The sequence below is a fragment of the Nycticebus coucang genome, chromosome 2 (assembly GCF_027406575.1).
Source record: "Nycticebus coucang isolate mNycCou1 chromosome 2, mNycCou1.pri, whole genome shotgun sequence".
NCBI classification, from domain to species: Eukaryota; Metazoa; Chordata; class Mammalia; order Primates; family Lorisidae; genus Nycticebus; species Nycticebus coucang.
The window spans coordinates 59,144,878-59,163,727 of NC_069781.1; the positions used below are offsets into that span (position 1 = coordinate 59,144,878).

At 45.6% G+C, this 18,850-nt stretch overlaps 1 protein-coding gene and 1 pseudogene across 2 annotated transcripts in view; both read right to left on the minus strand.

Moving 5' to 3' along the window:
* The window catches only part of ACER2 (alkaline ceramidase 2), a 38,914-nt gene extending 31,216 nt beyond the window's left edge, over positions 1–7,698 (minus strand). Inside the window, exon 1 of one of the 2 annotated variants that reach the window (XM_053571851.1) lies at positions 7,482–7,698. In XM_053571851.1, coding sequence (XP_053427826.1) covers positions 7,482–7,589 — 108 coding nt within the window. In that variant the 5' untranslated portion in view covers positions 7,590–7,698. The remainder of the gene's footprint in view (positions 1–7,481) is intronic. The other variant, XM_053571858.1, reaches the window with a different exon arrangement.
* A 4,187-nt stretch (positions 7,699–11,885) lies between these two features.
* On the minus strand, positions 11,886–13,273 carry LOC128571960 (queuine tRNA-ribosyltransferase accessory subunit 2-like; annotated as a pseudogene).
* Positions 13,274–18,850: the final 5,577 nt, after the last annotated feature.

An 18,850-nucleotide genomic window follows, 5' to 3' on the forward strand; every position in this document is an offset into this window, starting at 1 on the left:
GATGGGGTAGACGAAGTCTGGAAAGCTGAGGGACAATACAGAAAGGTCATTTACTGGGAGAATCACAGGAACCATCAGGGTGGGGTGGCACCCAAACTGAACTGAAGGGGTGTGGCAGAAGGGCTTCCCCAGGAAATAAAATGCATGGGAAAACCCCAGAGCTCAAGGTGGAGTACAGGCAAGCTCACCAGCCAACACCTGCCCCCGTCACCACCTCGGGAGGAGAGGGGCCAGAAATAACAGCTTTTAGAAGGGAAGAAAGGTAAGGTGGGAGAGACATAAAGAAAGTCAAGGGAAGACAACACGATCCTTTGTCAGGGGCAGGGCAGGAGCAGGGCCACTGCCTCTGGTTAAAACCTAGAACCAAAATCCCTAAGCAGGGCAACATAGCTGTGGAGAAAGCGGAACCTTTTCTAGCTGATCTATCCTGATGTGGATCCTTCTCTTTCTCTCCTAGGAGCCCTCTGGCTACCAGTGACCTCAGGTGAGAGTATAGATAAGTTGTCTAGGATGCCCCAGGTGGTCTCCGGCATTAGAAATGTGGGCCATTCTCCCTTACCAAGAAGCAGGTAAGAGGAATCAGGACAGGGCCTGCTGCTGTATAAGAAGTAGGCTTTTGTTCATTGTTATGATCAAAGTCTTCAACTTTCAGTAGAACAAAGAATCAGAGATCCTTAAGAGGGTCTTTTTAAGAAAGATCATTTTTTAAAACCATCCTTTTTTATACCAGGGGATGTAGTTAAAGACCCAGAAGGGCTCCATGGCTGGCTGAGGTTAGAGAGGCCAGCCTCACCCACAGGGCCACTGGGGCCAGCATTCGGCCCCCAGCATCGCCTCCTCCCACTGCCCCCAGCTGATGTTTTCACCTCTGACCCAGCCAAGCTTACCTCCAAGATTAACATCTAAAAATTCTAAACTGCATCATGCACGGTGCACATATGACCCAGTTTCCTGGCTTTATGATTTAAAAGTGACTTTCCTTTTGTAAACACAGAAGTACAGAAAGAAAAGAAGATGAAGGGGGAGCAAGGAGGTGAAGAGGGAAGAGAACAACGGAATCGTCACACCACAGGCAACTTAATTCCTGACCTTTCTCCCTTCACCACTCGAACATGTTCTCTGTGTAAAAAATACATTACAAAGGTAAAGTCTTCTCTCCTCCCCAGGACGGCCACTGTTCCAGATTCACGGTGTTCCAGTCATTTTCTTCATGTTTATGACATGTACGCATACATGTCACGTACCGTAACATCTCTCTGCAGCTTCCTTTTCTCCTTCAGCAATGTACCTTGCCAAGCTTTTCATCTGAGATAAAACAGATTTAGCTCCCTTGCGCTAAGTGCTGCAGATGGCGGCAGGTTAGCCATTTTCCCGGGGGAGGAGGACCAATTTCCAGTCCTACCTACAATGCTCAGAAATATAACACATTTGGGTTTTTATCCCAGTGTATTGTCAGTGCCTCCAGTCCTCACAGTCTCCCCTGCCAAGCTGCCCCCAGTGGCTTTCCTGAGTTACATTTCCACTAGCAATGTATGTGTTAATCACTTCTAATTGCATTTATATGACATTCACAAAGGCAAAAAGTCACTTATTACACCTGAAGTAAAATTATGATACTTCAAACATTATTTTTAAATGCACATAACACATAGTAAAAGCACCATTTAGAAGCTCTATTTGGAATAACACTGAAATTACATTATTCCTTCTGCATATCCCATGTATCAAGGTCTGTTGGCCTTCACCATCTCTTTTAAAGACATCAATATATGGAAAAGAAAAGACCAGATTAGAGGGAGATTCTCCCCAAGATAAAAAGAAGAAAGAGGCTCGGTGCCTGTGGCTCAAGTGGCTAAGGTGCCAACCACATACACCAGACATGGCGGGTTCCAATCCAGCCTGGGCCCACCAAACAACGACGGCTGCAACCAAAAAATAGCCAGGCATTGTGGTGGGTGCCTGTAGTCCCAGATACTTGGGAGGCTGAGGCAGGAGAATCACTTGAGCCCAAGAATTGGAGGTTGCTGTGAGCTGTGATGCTACGGCACTCTACCCAGGGTGACAGCTTGAGGTTCTGTCTCAAAAAAAAAAGAGGAAAGAATGCCCCCACAAAAAAAAAAAAAAAACAGAAAAGCAAATGAGTCAAGGTTAAAAGAGAACTCAATGGTTCTCTGTCTCTATTGAGAAATGAACTTCCCCTCAAAATTGTGTGGGTCACTAAAACTGTAGAATAATTCAGCCAAAAGGCGTTTTTTGTTTTTGTTTGTTGGTTTGTTTTAAGCCTATTATTAGATTACCCTTTGGGGAACTGGTTTGGTTAATGCCTGCAAACAGATTTTTTTATTAAAAGGAAACCACAATTTCAAAATGTATTATTTCCTTAGAAAGTTCTTTATTCTATGATTTCCCACATAACATTTGCCACAAAATAATCTCAGGAACATACCGTACACTCATCCTGACACATCTGAATGTGCACTTTCCAGACAGAGGAGAAATACAGACAAACAACAGGCTGAGCTTTTTCTGGACAATAGGTCACAAACAGCTAAGGACCTTTACCATGGATAAGCAGACTGTGCAGTTTTACTGTATGCTACTTCTTAGCTATCCATTCCATTGTTCCAGTCCCATCTCTGGGCTGACCAACTGTCCTAACTTGCCTACTGTGGTGGCTCACACCTGCAATCCTATCTAGCACTCTGGGAGGATGAGGCAGGTGGATTGCTTTAGCTCAGGAGTTTGACATCAGCCTAAGCAAGAGCAAGACCCCTATCTCTATTAAAAATAGAAAAATTAGCCAAGAGTGGTGGTGGGTGCCTATACTCCCAGCTATTTGGGAGGCTAAGGCAGGAGGATGCTTGAGTTTGAGGTTGTTGTGAGCTAGGCTGAGGTCATGGCACTCTAGCCTGGGGCCACAGAGTGAGACTTTGTCTTAAAAAAAAAAAAGAAAGAAAGAAAGAAAGAAATCAGAAAAATCTCACACAAAAACCTAAGAGGAGTTTGGTCACCCTACTCAGAATCCTTCATGCAAAAATCACCACCCTACCCTCACAATACACTAAACCCATGCAGAGTATTAATAACACCCTCGGCAGCCTGTATACACCTCTATCACAGCCCTCATCTCACAAATCTGGTCTCTGTAAGAGGCACACAGTACTTGCCCAGTAAATGCTCAGATAAATAGAATAAGTAGGTAGAAATGATGGAGAAATTCATTGATTCTGCCCTACCGATATTGGGAATTAGAATCTGACATTGAAAGAGAGTTCTGCTCTCCTTATATTGAAGATTGGAGACAGAGAGGAAGTAACAATCATAGGCTGATTTTATGCATGGATTTTGCTTCAAGACTTTTTAGCACCAATTGATTTCCTTTTGTCCCAGAGTCACTGCCCAGCAACAGGGTCCCCATAGACCAAGCCTAGTGGTTAAAAGGCAGACCCAACTGTTCTCCAAAGTGGCTTGGGACTTAAAATGTAAAAAGGAGCTCAATTCAATAAAATTTGTATGTAAAAGAAAAGTACGAACTGTACCCAAGTAAAAGGCTGTGGAAGGAAATGACATGTTCTCGGAAGAAATATTGGGTTTGGCTGGAGCAAAGGATGATAAGATTTGAGGCAACAGAGAGTTGCAGGTCCCAAGAACAAAATGCCGCACACAACCAATACTGTCAGGGGCAGTTGAATCAGTGCCCTCTCTTTAGGGGGGCATTTCACAGCAACCACCAGCATTTAATGTGGATATTCTTTTTGACACAGCAATTCCCTATCTAGGGTAAGTACTTGCAAAAGTGTATCTTGAAGAATGAATTTGGATATTCGCTAAATCCCTGTTCAAAAACAAAAACAATAAAACTAACAGAAACTGCCCTAAATGTCCATCAATAGGGATTGAATGATTATTAAATAAACTGTGGTCAATCCACAAATTGAATACTGTATGGAAATTGTAAAGAAGGAGTAGGCTCGATGTGAATCTATATGGGACTGTCACCAAGACGCATTAAATGAAAAATGAAAGGTGCTTAAGAGTTTGTGTATGTTCTCAATTAAGTCAGAAAAAAAAAAATAGTGTGAATGCACTATACATACACATATATGCACACACAAACGCATGTGCTTTCAGCATACCTGGAAAATATCTGGAAAAATACAAAAGAAAGAATATTTTTTACTTTATAAGTCCTATACTCTAAATATTTTACCATGACTATGTTATTACTTTTTTAATAACAATTTTAAAAAACAGAACAAACTTTTTTCATATCAAACACCGTGAGTTTGTTTCTTTTTCTTTTTTGACCTGGAGTCTCATTTTGTCACCCTTGGTACAATCACAGCTCACAGCAAAATCAAACTCTTGGGCTCAAGTGATTCTCTTGCTTCAGCCTCCCAAGTAGCTGGGACTACAGGCACCCACCACAATGACCAGCTATTTTTTTAGAGAAGGGTTCTCATTCTTACCCGGGCTGGTCTCCAACTCCGGAGCTCAAGTAACCCACCCACCTCGGCCTCCCAGAGTGCTAGGATTACAGGCATCTGCCACCACGGTCAGCCTAAACATCATGAGTTTTATCCTAATCGCAAAATGGTCCCAATATAGGAATTTTAAATTAAAAGAATGACTGAATAATAAATACCCATACTATGCCAAATAAATATATCTAGTTACAGTGGCATGTACATCTTCAAGAGAACTCTCCTGGTTGAGTGGACTGGACCAAGTCAATTCTGACTCCAGCTCAGCCATCGTCATGACCTGTGCAAGTTACATAAACTATCCAGGCCCCAACTTCTTCCTTTATCAAATGACTATAATGTATAGTACCTACTGCCTATGGTGAGTATAGAGTACCCAGCAAAGCTTCAACACACAGCAATTAACAGTGGAAATTGTGATAGTGATGTGCTCTCCCAAGACCCATCAAGGAGGTTACAGACTAGGCATGGTGGCTCACACATGTAACTGCAGCAGTTCAGAAGGCCAAGGCAGCAGAACCACTGGAGCCCAGATGTTCAATGCTACGGTAAGCTATGATCATGCCACTGCACTCCAGCCTTGGAGACAGAAAAAGAAGATTCTAAATCCTCCTCCCAGTCTTCTCTTGATTTAACACTGTCCATTCTTTTAGCCTTTTTCTTAAAATTGGCAATGATTATTAATAGTTTCTTATAAAATGGATAATTGTCTCACAGGCTGAGACCTGCGAAACAAACAAAATAAATGAATAATTAGACCTGCTACCCTATGAAGATTTAAGAAGATGTTTATCATCAAGTAACAGTTCACCACCTTTCCTAGTACAGGAGAGAGATAAGCACAATTATGTTCTGTGATAAGCATCAAAAGATAAGACCATGGGAACAGAGGGGAGGAAATGGTTTTTGCTAAATTATTTGGGCCTACACTCAACATTAGGTAACTAAGTACTTGTCCAAGATCTTAAGGTTTCTGCTTTATCAGAGCAAATCCTGTAGTTTACAAGTATTCCAAGGAATAAAGTTTGGCAGATGGACTAATCAGGCACAGGCACAAAGATCAACAGTTCATTTCTTTAAAAAAAAAGACTTTGGCACTCACTACAGAGAGGTACAGCTCCAATGGGACTAAATTAAAAGTAAAGACAGGGCGGCTCCTGTGGCTCAGTCGGTAGGGCGCCGGCCCCATATGCCGAGGGTGGCGGGTTCAAACCCGGCCCCGGCCAAACTGCAACCAAAAAAATAGCCGGGCGTTGTGGCGGGCGCCTGTAGTCCCAGCTGCTCGGGAGGCTGAGGCAAGAGAATCGCTTAGGCCCAGGAACTGGAGGTTGCTGCGAGCTGTGTGACGCCACGGCACCCTACCGAGGGCCATAAAGTTAGACTCTGTCTCTACAAAAAAAAAAAAAAAAAAGTAAAGACAAACTATCCCCATCACCCAGCACTCGGAGGCTCTTCAAGGCAGGCTCCATGCAGCTGTACATTACTCTCACAGTCCAAATAACCAGGCCTGACCCCCTTTGAAAGCTTCAGACTCAACAGATAATTATCCTGCAAGGCATGTGAAAACCTATCACCAAACTATCATTTCTTATTGATCTCTGGTGAAATCCTTCGTGTTTCACTGTATTATCCATTTACAAATGGAGCCAGTGAGTTACTGCTGTTTCTCCCTGTTGAAAGTCCCCCACACCTGTGTGTGCCTGACAGTTTGCTCCCCCAGTCTATAATGAGGTAAGTTGTAGTCACCGCCACTAACTGCATCTTTCGCAGTATCTACCAACAGCAGAGGACCAGGTGTTTTTGAGGAACCTAGTCATGAAAAAGAAGCAGGAGGGTTTGCGGGGAGGGAAGCCATGGATTGCAGCACTCAGGAGAGGGAGAGGCCAGACTTCTGGATTGTGGCCCCAGCCATGCCCAAAATGTTGGCATGACAGCTCCCTTCTCAAGTGCCCAGGGTTCTCATAAGATAAAAGGACAGGGACTAGATCACCTGAGATCCCTCCAGGCAATAAACACTAACTCTCTGGCAAATCCAAAGAAAAAATCCTAAGTAACAACCTCAAATTCACAAAGATTCAAACCAGGAGTCCTATTTTCTGTGTTTGGGCAGGGAAAAACAAGCCACAGAATGGACCATGCAAAGTCTTACATTCAGTACCAGAATCTTGAGCCATGGACATATTGAAAAGAAAAGAGAGATTTCCTCTTTCAACTGCAACCTTTCTCTCCCACCAAGACTAGAACACACAGGACTCTGCAATGGGAAGTTTCTGCTTGCCTATACTAAGGGACCTAGGCAAGTCCCAAAACCCGCACATCATCACTCCCAGACTTCCTTTCACCCCTCAGACTTACAAATTAGACAGAGCACAGGCCTGAGGAGCTGGATTAGGGGCTGGCAAGATTGAACACTAAAGGTAAGGTGAGGAAAAACTAGTAGTAATTAACGTGATTCTGCCCAAAAAGAATTCGACCATTACTGGCATATTCTTGGGGGTGGGGCAAGTCGGCTGGGTGGGAGTGGGCCCCGGCCGCCTCGCTCCCCCAGAGACCTGCGCAGGGCGAAGGGGCTTCCCCTTTCTCGGTACTCAAGAGAGCAGGTATTCGGGGCAAAAACGCACAATGCGACCCTAGTGCGTCACACCACGGCGGTCCCACGGTAGGAAGAGGGGTGTCCCGGCGGGTTCACCATCCCCAACTAACCCAAGCCAGAAGAATGGGCTGCCTGGACGCCGGGTTCCGGGACGGGTGGGGACCAAACAAAACAATAGGGCCATGAGAAAAAAATGACAGGCGGGGAGGATAAGCCCAGCTGTCGGGAATGGAGACAAGAGGGGAGGACAGGGAAACCAGAAGGAGCGCGCAGAAGAGGAGGCGTGTGCCGCTGGAGAGGACGCCCCAGATACACGCGGAGACCCACGTCCAGCTCCCCGGCGCTGCGGCTCCCGGGGACCCCTCCCGCAGGCCCGCCCGCCTCCCGGCTCCCGCGACCCGCACCGTGTTGTAGAACTCGGCGATGGCAGGCACGATGGTGTAGTTGTCCTCGCACCAGTCCACCTCCGAGCTGCCAGCCCGCAGCTGGTCCCACCAGTGCGGGGCGCTCATGGCCGCTCTGGGACATTGGAGCAGCGGCTCCAGCAGCCGAGAAAAGCCCAGGGTTGGGACAGAGGCAAACCGCGGCGGCCGCTTTATGAAGTACTGGGCAGCCGCCGGATGTGGCGCCTCCCCAGCTGGCCTCCGGCGCTCGGCCCCGCCTGTGGGACGTGACTCGCCAGCAGACCCCTCCCCGGCTCCGCCCCTGGGCCACGCCCCCGTGGAAGGAGGGGTCGGGGTGGGGCGCGGGGAGGCAGGAGGTGGGGACCGTGCCTTAGCTTCCAGACTCCCCTGCGCCCGGCAGGTGGCTGGGGCCTTGACGGTAGCCCACGCCTGCCCACGCCCATTACCTGGCTCAGACTCACTCGCATGAGCCCAGGATTGTGCAAACAAAGCCAGGAACAGGGCAGCCCCCGGGGAGCACTGATCTTTAGGCAAAAATTTATAAGGAGAAACCCAGGAAGACCCAGATCCCATTAGACCCCTAGGGAGTTTGCACCGATTAGGCTGTGCGGGGTGGGGCGCCGGTGCTCAAACTTGAGAAATGCCCTTGGTCCCTCCGAAGCTGGGAGGAGTTCGTTTGAGTCTACTCGCTGCATTCGCTGGGCTGCAGGGGCAGGCTGTGGGACCCTCACACACAGCCTGCACCGCGCACTTCTTGGTAGAGAATCACACTTGTACTATTTCCTTTGAAGACGTTCCTGCCCTCTCTCCCCTAGACACCGGCGTTATGGGTTAATCTAGTCTTCGATATACAGGCTTAGGCATAGTCAAACTTGAGCCAGCCCTCAGAGGATGCAGGGTGGCAGCTATGACATCCCCAGTACACCCAAGGTGCAGGAGATGTGACACATACATGTGCCAGGCGCTGTTTGAAGAGCTGCCATGCATCACAAAGTTAGTGTGCTCAACAGAGAGGCTGTGAGGTGGGTTCAATTAATATTAGCAACCCCATTCCAGCCTGCCGCCGAGCTAGAAAACAAATTCAGGCAGGATGATCTCGGATCTGCTTATAAATACTTTGCTTCTGCAACTATCCTGTGGTTTCTAAATGAAACCTAATCTGGTTCCCATGATTTCTAGAGAAAGCCAACTTTCTCTCTCTCTTTTTTTTTCTTTTTTTGTGGTTCTTTTTGGCCAGAGCTGGGTTTGAACCCACCACCTCTGGTATATATATGGGGCCGGTGCCCTACTCCTTGAGCCACAGGCGCCACCAGGAGAAAGCCAACTTTCTTCCTACCCCCACCCCACAATCTTTCATAGGAGGTTCTAGGATTCCAGGTCAGGGCAGTGGCAGAAGAGGCCCTGGGCAGAAATCCATGGCAAATGCTATCAGGATCTGCATAATACCCTAAAGATCAGTGCTCCCAAGGGGCTGCCCTCTTCCTGGGCCTGACTGCCCAAAGGAACCCTAGCTGGTGCTCTAATGTCCTATGCACCAAGCGTCTGACTGCCACAGTTAGCCACACGGTCACTTGGAGGTCTCCAGAAATCTCCATCACAGGCAGAACACTGTAAGGCCCACCTCCTCTCCTAGTACTCAGGAAATCCAGCCTTGTCCCTCTGGGGCCAAAGCTCTGTTTCTCTCATCTTTGTCCCAACATCATCTCTTCTTCCTCTTTGACAGCCAGCCAGTTCCACTGTCTCCCAGAACCCAGCTAGAAGATTTTCTCCTAGAGTCAAAATTACTGAGGCCTGAAGCACACCCAGTGTGACTGACCCACTCAGGAGTAGGGAGGAGGGGCAGATATTTCCCACAGAAGAAAACCACACCAGCTAATTTCCCAGTATCTCACAGTGCTACACCCACCATTCAACCATGTAGTCAAGATTTTACGCTTCCCAAAAGTTTAGGTGAAAATATATCCATATTCATCAACTCTGGTGTTTTTTTTTTAATTATTTTGTATGCCAGTGATTCTCAAAGTGTGGTCTCCCCCTTGAAGGGGATCCGCAAGGTCAAAATTCTTTTCCTTTATTTATTTATTTATTTATTTAGAAACATAGTCTCACTTTGTCCCCGTTGGTAGAGCGCCATGGCGTCATTCCTCACAGCATCCTCAAACTCCTGAGCTCAAGCGATTCTCTTGCCTCAGCCTCCCAAGTAGCTGAGACTACAGACATCGCCACAATGCCCAGCTATTTTTATTTTTTTTCAATATTGGACACAATTTTCAGTGTTTTGAACATAAATAAAACTTATAAATATTACATGCATTCTGGGATATTTACCAATACTCCTCCAACAACGGGGGTGGTAGTAAACAGAAACATGAAAATATGAGTGAGTCCAATACAGCACATTTCACAACAATCAGATCCTGGAGAACAGAAACTGTTTTCCATAAGTACCCTTTGCCATTCATGTAGAAGAAGTTTTAAAATTATTCATGAATTTTTGAAATTTATGGATATTCCTATACTATTAGAAAGAAAATTGCACAGAGGGGCTCCCAACACATAAAACAAACAGTAGCCATATAATAATTAGAAACGACATTTAGTAATGCCCACTAAATTTTGAAAAAACAGCAAAATATCAGGATATAAAATAAATATATTTCTTACCCCAACCAAAAAAGGTGCATCATTTTGGTTTTGCTATTGTTGTTGTTATAAAAAGTATATGTGTATTGTACCCTCAATGAATCCCCAACATAAAAAAAAAAACTATATGTGTACATGTGCATGTATGTGTGTTCCTTATTGAAAACCTGACAAATACAGAAATGACTTAGGAAGAACCCCCATCACCAGCCTCGGGACCTGCTGACGCCAGTTCACCAACCACTTTAAACTCCATAGGCCAAACCTCTTTTTTTTTTTTTTTTTTTTTTTTTGTAGAGACAGAGTCTCACTTTATGGCCCTCGGTAGAGTGCCGTGGCCTCACACAGCTCACAGCAACCTCCAGTTCCTGGGCTTAGGCGATTCTCTTACCTCAGCCTCCCAAGTAGCTGGGACTACAGGCGCCTGCCACAACGCCCGGCTATTTTTTTGGTTGCAGTTTGGCCGGGGCCGGGTTTGAACCCACCACCCTCGGTATATGGGGCCGGCGCCTTACCGACTGAGCCACAGGCGCCGCCCGGCCAAACCTCTTTTTAGGCTCTCAAATATCTCTACTGTTGTCTATCTCCAGCACTGTGGCCTTTCTTTTATCAGACCAATAATGATTAATAAGCAAGGACAAGTAAGGCTATAACTTTTTTTTTTTTTTTTTTTGCAGTTTTTGGCTGGGGCTGGGTTTGAACCTGCCACCTCCAGCATATGGGATCAGCGCCCTACCCCTTTGAGCCACAGGCGCTGCCCGGTAAGGCTATAACTTTACCTAAAACTTTTTGTTCCTCAAATTTTAGAGCTAGACAGAATATTGGAAGTTCATTTAATCCTATCCACCATGCCTGTTCCCATTTATTCAGGAGGAAATAGGCCTGGAGAGTGTAAGTGATGAGCCCAGGTGTCACCACTGAGCAGGACTGAAACTCATGCTCTAATTGCCAGGCCAGAGCCCATCCAAGTGAACACACTGCAAATGAATCTTCACAAGTGATGGAGCTATAGTTATTATGTGGTCATACTATTAATAAGCCTGGAAGGCACACCCCAGTGGATTTGTACTTCCAAATGAAAGCCAGGCAAACTTTTGGCTCCTAGCAGGCAACTGCCTTGGCTCTAGAGAGATAAGTCATAAACAGACCATGTAGCCAAATGAAAGAGTGTAACCTGGGCCAACCAATCGCAGGAGCAAGGTTTGAGCCCAAAATTCCAGGGAGATGCAAGTCCAATTAAGTCACAAGAGCCATTTCTGATTGACTGTGTGGCCAGGGCAGCTTGGAAGGCAGAAGTATCCAAAAGAGCCTCTTGAGTATGAAGATCAAAGTCAGCCAGATTCCTCCTCCAGTCTACAGGCCTGTGTCCACAGAGGTCAATGCTGCTCAGTCATCTCCTCTGAAGCCTCACTCCAACTCAGTGGCCCCTCAGAATCTCATCCCTCCACTTCATCGCTGTCTACTCACTCACATCTAAAGTTTAAGTTTTTAATTAAATGAATCTCTATAAACTAAAAGAGTTAGCCTAGAAATATTAAAGGCCATAGTTCAATTCTCTCTGATTAATCCAGGTCATTTAAGTTTTCAGAAGAAATCTCTTCACCCTTATGTGGGCAGTTTGCTACACACATTCTTTATTTCTTCAGACCTTAGTCCCAAGCATAAATGATTAAAGCTAAGGGCATTTCTTCTTCATTTCGTCCCATGTTCTAACAGTAGTACAGGCTCAGTGTGAAGAGTCAGACTTGTATTTGCAAGGTCTCAAGATACCTGCCTGTGGATAAGCTCTTTCAACTGGGCCAGTTTGTCACTTTATAGTGCTTCTTGGACAGAGTGGAAAAATCCAAAATAGTGTTCAAAGTTGTGCATCATAAGCAGGACCCCGGCCAGCAGCTCATTGGTTACCAGCAGATGGTGGATATATGCATGGGTGTGATTCTTACAGCAGTAGCAGGAACAGCCTCTCATTAGCGGGTTAAAGTCCTCCTGGTACTTTTTTTCCTTGAGATTAATTTCAAATGATGTCATTTCTTGGTTGCAACCAGTTGTTTTAATTTTCTTTATCTGATCCACACATTTTATTTCTTCTTATGTCCCATTTTGCTGTAATAATGTCTCGTCAGGATTCAGCTGATAATCAAAGCTAAAAGTCAGGGCATAGCCCCGTTCTGTCACTCGATAAGGGAAAAAACTCTCAAATAAGTTCACTCCTCTTTCAATACACTCGAGCCCCTCATCTGGCCAGCTAATACCAGAGACGAGCCTTGGTTTGTCCTCTGGCAGCTCTGCAGTGACTGATGACAGCAAGTGCAGTCTAGTCTCCAGGGTCGTCGGATTCCCCTGAAAGCCATCCAGAAGGAAGCCACCTACCGGCCGCTTGGCTGTCTCTCGTGCTGACCTCAGCCTCTCCTCCATCTCATCTCCACCTTCAATCACTCCAATGATCACACTTTTCTGAAGGACCTCTGAGTCTTCCTGTAGCCGCAGACAATTATCCACCGGTCCACAGCGGATAGCGTGGATAGAAAGTGACCGGTCCACAGACTTTCGGGCCCTTTTTATGGAAGTTGCTTCCTCACAAGACACCTCTCCATCTGAGAGGCACTGGAACCAGTCTGGCTGAAGGGCCTGCTGAATTGCCATGAACTTGGAAACAGTCATTTCTACTCATCCTCCAACACCCCACACAGACACAGACTTGTTTGTGACATAACCAGCTGGGCAGGGAATGACTGGATCATGCAGGGAGCAGTACAAGAGTGACTCTGGCATGCCTGTAACTTTCCAACTCCTTCCTTATATTCTGCCAAGACTTCATGATGTTCTGCCCTCTAATAGGTAGGTCTCGCCATGGCTTCCAGATTACAGCCGGAGGATGTATAACGTCTGATATTTTTCTTCGATTTCATTCTGAAAATAGCGATGACAGCGTAGGCTGAGCCATGGCAGGAAGGGCATGAATATTATGCAGCGTTTGATGGGTCAGGTGTGGGGCAGAGCCAGTCTTGGTGTACAGAAGGCAGCCTGGAATGTCCATGGTGTGGTCGCCTGTTTTGCCCAGGTTTTTTATTTTTCCTAGGCGACAGCCATTAACTACCTTAGTAAGGTTCAGCTTCATCCTAAGGGATTCCTCTAGGTCGTGTAAACTGCCCAACTCTTTGGTCCTTCAAACAGCTCAGACTCCTCACAGTTCCCTACCACGTGTCCTGCCCAGCTATTTTTAGAGATGGGGTCTCGCTCTGGCTGGTCTCAAACCCGTGAGCTCAGGCAATGCCGCCAACCTGAACCTCCCAGAGCTCTGGGATTACAGGCGTGAGACACGGCACCCAGACTAAAGTTAAGCACTTTGGATCTTTCTGCTCTAGCCACCCTATCTCTGGGCAGTCACCATTGTGTGGTGGTGGAGGATGCAAGATATATTCCTCCAAAGACACCACGGTTGGTTTCTTGTGACTGTGTTAAAAATTTCCTGTTTTCATCAACTCTCCCCATTGCTAAGATTTTTTTCAATATATACAACCTTAATAATTTAACTCCAGGGCCAATAGGTTATTAATTTTGAAGCTAATTTATATTAATAATGTGATGCCTTGGCAACCACTCCTAATGACTTACTGTGAAATTCTGATACGGACCTGATAAATTCTGATTCTGTTGGGAGTGAGAGTCAGTGACAGCAGGGAACAAAGCCCTGCTGTGTTCCGACCGATGGTTTGTTCATGGTGCTTTTGGTCTACATTTGAGTTAGTGACATGGAATCACAAGGGAGCAGGTTTTGGGGAACAGCCCTTGCAGGGACATCAGAATGCCAGCACCTTCTGTTTTCTCAGAGTGAGTAACTGTTTATTTGGTCTAAGTGAATGTCTGATAGTAAATATCTAGTTCAACTGGTTCCACAAGTGGAACTTGACACAAAGGCTTCATTGGGGAAAAAAATACAGTCGCCTCTGTAAATGAAGCAAAAGTGCCTGATCAAGGATGAAATGTCTATATTCTCCCATGTGACAGAGCTTTTCACTGTGGTCTTGCTAGGGGACTATTGTTTAGGCCGGATGACCAGCAGCAGCAGCACCTGGAACTATTTAGAAATGCCAGTTGTCCAGTCCCCAAGGCAGACCTATTAAATCAGAAACTCTGGGTGGAGCCCAATAATTTCTGGCTCAACAAGCCCTCAAGTGATTGTGACTCCTGATCAAAGTGGAGAGCCACTATCTTGGCCAGCGTGTGTCAGGGAAAAAAATTCACTGTGGACTGTACACTTTGCTTCTTGAAAAAAACAAATCCAACCCAAGATTGCTGTTGCCACCAAGGAAAGAAAGAAGAGCCCAATAAAGGAGGCCATCCTTTCCTGAGGGAAACCAGGGGCTCTGAGTCCCCCACATCCCTTCAGCTAGGAAGAAAACAAGAGAAGCCAGCAAGTCTGTTTGTTTCTTTAAAATCTGAGACAGCGTCGGGCTAAGAACGTAGAAGAGAACTGTAGGAAGCAGGCCCCTACCAGAAAGTACGCCTGTGGGCTATGTCAGATGCCCTTTGGTTACACACAGGACAGGCCACAAAGAGCCACTTTCTGCTATTCCAGGGGCCTCTATTTAGGAAGTGCCTCTCTTTCATAATCTGCACTGGAAAAGCACAGTGTTAGGATGGGAAGTACAGTAAAAATAAGTAGATTCTGGTTGCCTGTGCTTAAAGGGCATAGAATTTGTTCAAAGTATGTTTGAACTGTGGCTTCTGGGTAGATAAGGAGTTATTTGTTAACTAACTGTAGCCTGCAAAGATGTAACCAGCAATATTTGAGCGTCTACTTTGTGCAAAGCTCCTTATATTAAGCACTAGAAAATATAAAAGCCGATAAAGTAGCTTGTGGCCTCATGACCCTTAGTCTAATAGAGGCACACAAACCATTGTCTAATAGAGGCATGCAAACCATTCAGTGCAACATGACAAGTGCTAATATGAGACAAGAGGTTCAGCAGAGGAGGTAGCCTCAGAGTGGAGATTTCCAAGATGAATAGTTAACCCGACAGAGCAGCGAGGGGAGGGAATTCTACAGAAGGAACAGGTCTGAGGGAGTGACATTCAAGAAACTAAAAAAGAAGAGGCTGACCTGGAAGACTAATGAATTGTATGAAGAAAGTAAGTCTTTTTTTTTTTTTTTTTTAGAGTCTTACTCTGTCTCCCTGGGTTGAGTGCCTTGGTCTTATAGTAGCTCACAGTAACCTCAAACTCTTAGGATTGAGCAATCCTCCTGCCTCAGCCTCCCAAGTAGCTGGGACTATAGGTATACACCACTATGCCTGACTAGTTTTCCTATTTTTAGTAGAGATGGGGGTCTCACTCTTGCTCAAGCTAGTCTTAAACTCCAGAGCTCAAGCAATCCATCCACCTCAGCCTCCCAGAGTGCTAGGATTACTGGCGTGAGCCATCGCGCCCGGCCAGGGTTTCTTCTTAAAGACTTACTCTCAACTGGGTGTGACGGCTCACACCTGTAATCCCAGCACTCTGGAAGGCTGAGGTGGGTGGATTGCCTGAGCTCACATGTTTGAGACCAGCCCGAGCCAGAGTGAGACCTTATGTCTAAAAGATAGCCGGGCATTGTGGCAGGCACCTGTAGTCCCAGCTACTGGTGAGACTGAAGCAAGAGAATTGCTTGAGCCCAAGAGTTTGAGGTTGCTGTGAGGTATGACACCATGGCACTCAACAGAGGATGATAAAGTGAGGCTCTATCCCCACTCCAAAAAAAAAAACCCTGATGGCAAAAGATCAAATTAGATTTCAGATTACTGGTAAAGCCTCTCAGAAATCCAGGTGAGGGATAATACGGGCATGACACGCATTCATTCATCCATTTGCATGTAATTATTGAATACTGCTGTATGTCAGCCACTTTTCTAGGTTCCAAGGATTAAATAGTAAACAAAATAGAGACTGTAAGTACTATCTCCGCCTTCATAGAGTTTGCAGACTAGGGGAAAAACAAATTAAACATGTGCATAAATTATTACAATCATGCCACATGTATCATAAGGGAGAAGTGCAAGTGCCGAGACAGCTGATAGCTGCAGCTGCGACCTAGTCTGAGGGTATCAGAGAAGGCTTCCCTGAGGAAGTGGATTTGAAGAGAGGTGAGGATTAGGCAGAGGTAAAGGGAATTGAACGAAGGGATACAACTGAGATGTAAAATGGCAATTGTCATAAATTGTTTCCCAGCCCATGGACATGGGACTTGGCCTTGTCATTTGCTGTGGTCAATGAAACGTGCAATTACACCATCACTGAGCAGAGGCTTTGAAAGCCATTGCTAATTCTGCCATTCTTATTTTCCCCTCTTTCATAACCCAAATTAGGATTGTGGTCCAGACTGGATCCTGGAATGGAGGAAACAGATCAGAGCTGCAGTCAACTCACAGCCAACATATAACACGGACAACAAATAAACTTTGTATTGTAAACCACCAATATTTGGGAGGATTATTTCTTACACCAGCATAACCTCATGAAGGCTGACAGATACAGAAGGAAAATGAATAAAGCTATACTACTAATTAGAGTTAAGACATGAAAGAGTGGGAAAAAAATAGCAAACAGTTTCAAATAGTTTAGTCTGAGTGAACAGGAAATATCTAGGTTACTAATCCAAAATAGGGTCAGGCACGGTGGTTTACGCCTGTAATCCTAGCACTCTGGGAGGCCAAGGCAGGTGGATCACTTGAGCGCAAGAGTTCAAGACCAGCCCGAGCAAGAGTGAGACCCTATCTCTACTAAAAATAGAAAAACTAGCTGGATATTGTGTGAGGTGCCTGTAAGTCCCAGCTACTCCAGAGGCTGAGGCAGGGGCATCAGTGAGCCCAGGAGTTTGAGGTTGTTGCAGCTATGACACCCTGGCACTCTAGCCAGGGGCAACAGAGTGAGACACAGTCTCAAAAAAAAAAAAAAAGCTAATGTAAAAGGAAAGATAGAAGGGGAAATAGTGGTTTAGGTTTTGACTTCTTGAGTTAAAAGTGTAGGCTGGGCTCAGCGCCTGTGGCTCAGGCGGCTAAGGCGCCAGCCATATACACCTGAGCTGCTGGGTTGGAATCCAGCCTGGGCCCTCCAAACAACAATGACGGCTGCAACCAAAAAATAGCCAGGCATTGTGGCGGGCACCTGTGGTCCCACCTACTTGGGAGGCGGAGGCAGGAGATTTCCTTGAGCCCAGGAGTTGGAGGTTGCTGTGAGGTGTGATGCTATGGTACTCGACCCAGGGCGACAGCTTGAGGCTCTGTCTCAAAAAAAAAAAAAAAAGTGTAGGCTGAATAGAATACCTGGGAAGAGATATTCTCTTAGCAACTGAAAAGGCAAGTTAGGAGACCAAGCAAGGACAGGTCAGGATTAGAGAGGAAGACTTGTGAACCATAAGGATACACAAGATACCTGAAAGCTGCAGCAGAAGCAGAGAATGGGGGAGGGTGACAGAGCGCATCTCTCGTGCTTAACATTCACAGAAGTTGCAGTTGCAAGGAGGCCCATGTCCTGGCTGACAAGGAACAGGGAGGCACAGAGGGGAGCAAGTGGGCAGGCCTGAAAAACGAGGAGTGTAGCACCACCAAAGGCTTGCAAAAATATCCCTAAACAAGACTCTCGGGGCTTGCTACCATTTTATAGGAACAGAGTCACCAAGGAATCTTGTTTAAAATGAGATTCGGGATTCAGTTGGTCTTAAGTGGAGCCCAACATTCTGCAGGTCTAACAAACTCCCAAGTGATGCGGTTGCTGCTGATCCATGGACCACATTCCAGCAGAAAACAGAAGAAATAACAACACTGATTGCAGAGACTATCAATAAAATTCAGGTGCTGGAAAACAGTTTGTGACAACTCAATTTATTAAACAAAAGATAGGAAGGTAAACCTATAGATTAAAAGACTCTTGAGACATATAACAACCAACCAATTGTAGTGTAGATCTTACATAGATCCTATATCAGAGAGTAAAAAAAAAAAAAACTTTTTAGGATGATTGTGGAAATGTGAGCATTGAATATTTGATGATATTAAGGAATTCCTATTGATTCAGGGGTGATGTGATGATATTTATTATGATTCTGTTTTTTAAAGTGAGGCTTCAGGCGGCACCTGTGGCTCAGTGAATAGGGCGCCGGCCCCGTATACTGAGTGAGGATGGTGGATCCAAGGCCGGCCCCCGCCAAAACAATAGCCGGGTCTTGTGGTGGGCACCTGTAGTCCCAGCTACTCGGGAGGCTGAGGCAAGAAAATTGCCTAGGCCCAGGAGCTGGAGGTTGCTATGAGCTGTGATGCCACAGCATTCTACCGAGGGTGACAAAATGAAACTCTGTCTCTAAAAAAAAATAATAAAAGTGAGGCTTCAAAAGACTACATACTGTATGATTTCATTTTTTATGACAGTTTGGAAAAGATAAAACTATAGAAATAGAAAACACATCTGTGGTTGCCTGGGGGTGGGAGAAGAAGTTCACTGCAAAGGGATATGGGGGAGTTTGTGGAGGAGACAGCACTGTTCTATCCTGATCGTGATGGTTATGTGACTGAGTTTATAAAACCTCAAAACTATATACCTAAAAAGGGTACCTCAACAGATCTGACCAAAGCCAAAAATAAACAAAAAAGAAGAATTGTTGTTTAGACACATACTAACATATTTACAGGTAAAGTATATTATCTACAATTTGCTTTGGAATGATGGAATTTGGTATTGGTGTGGGGGCATAA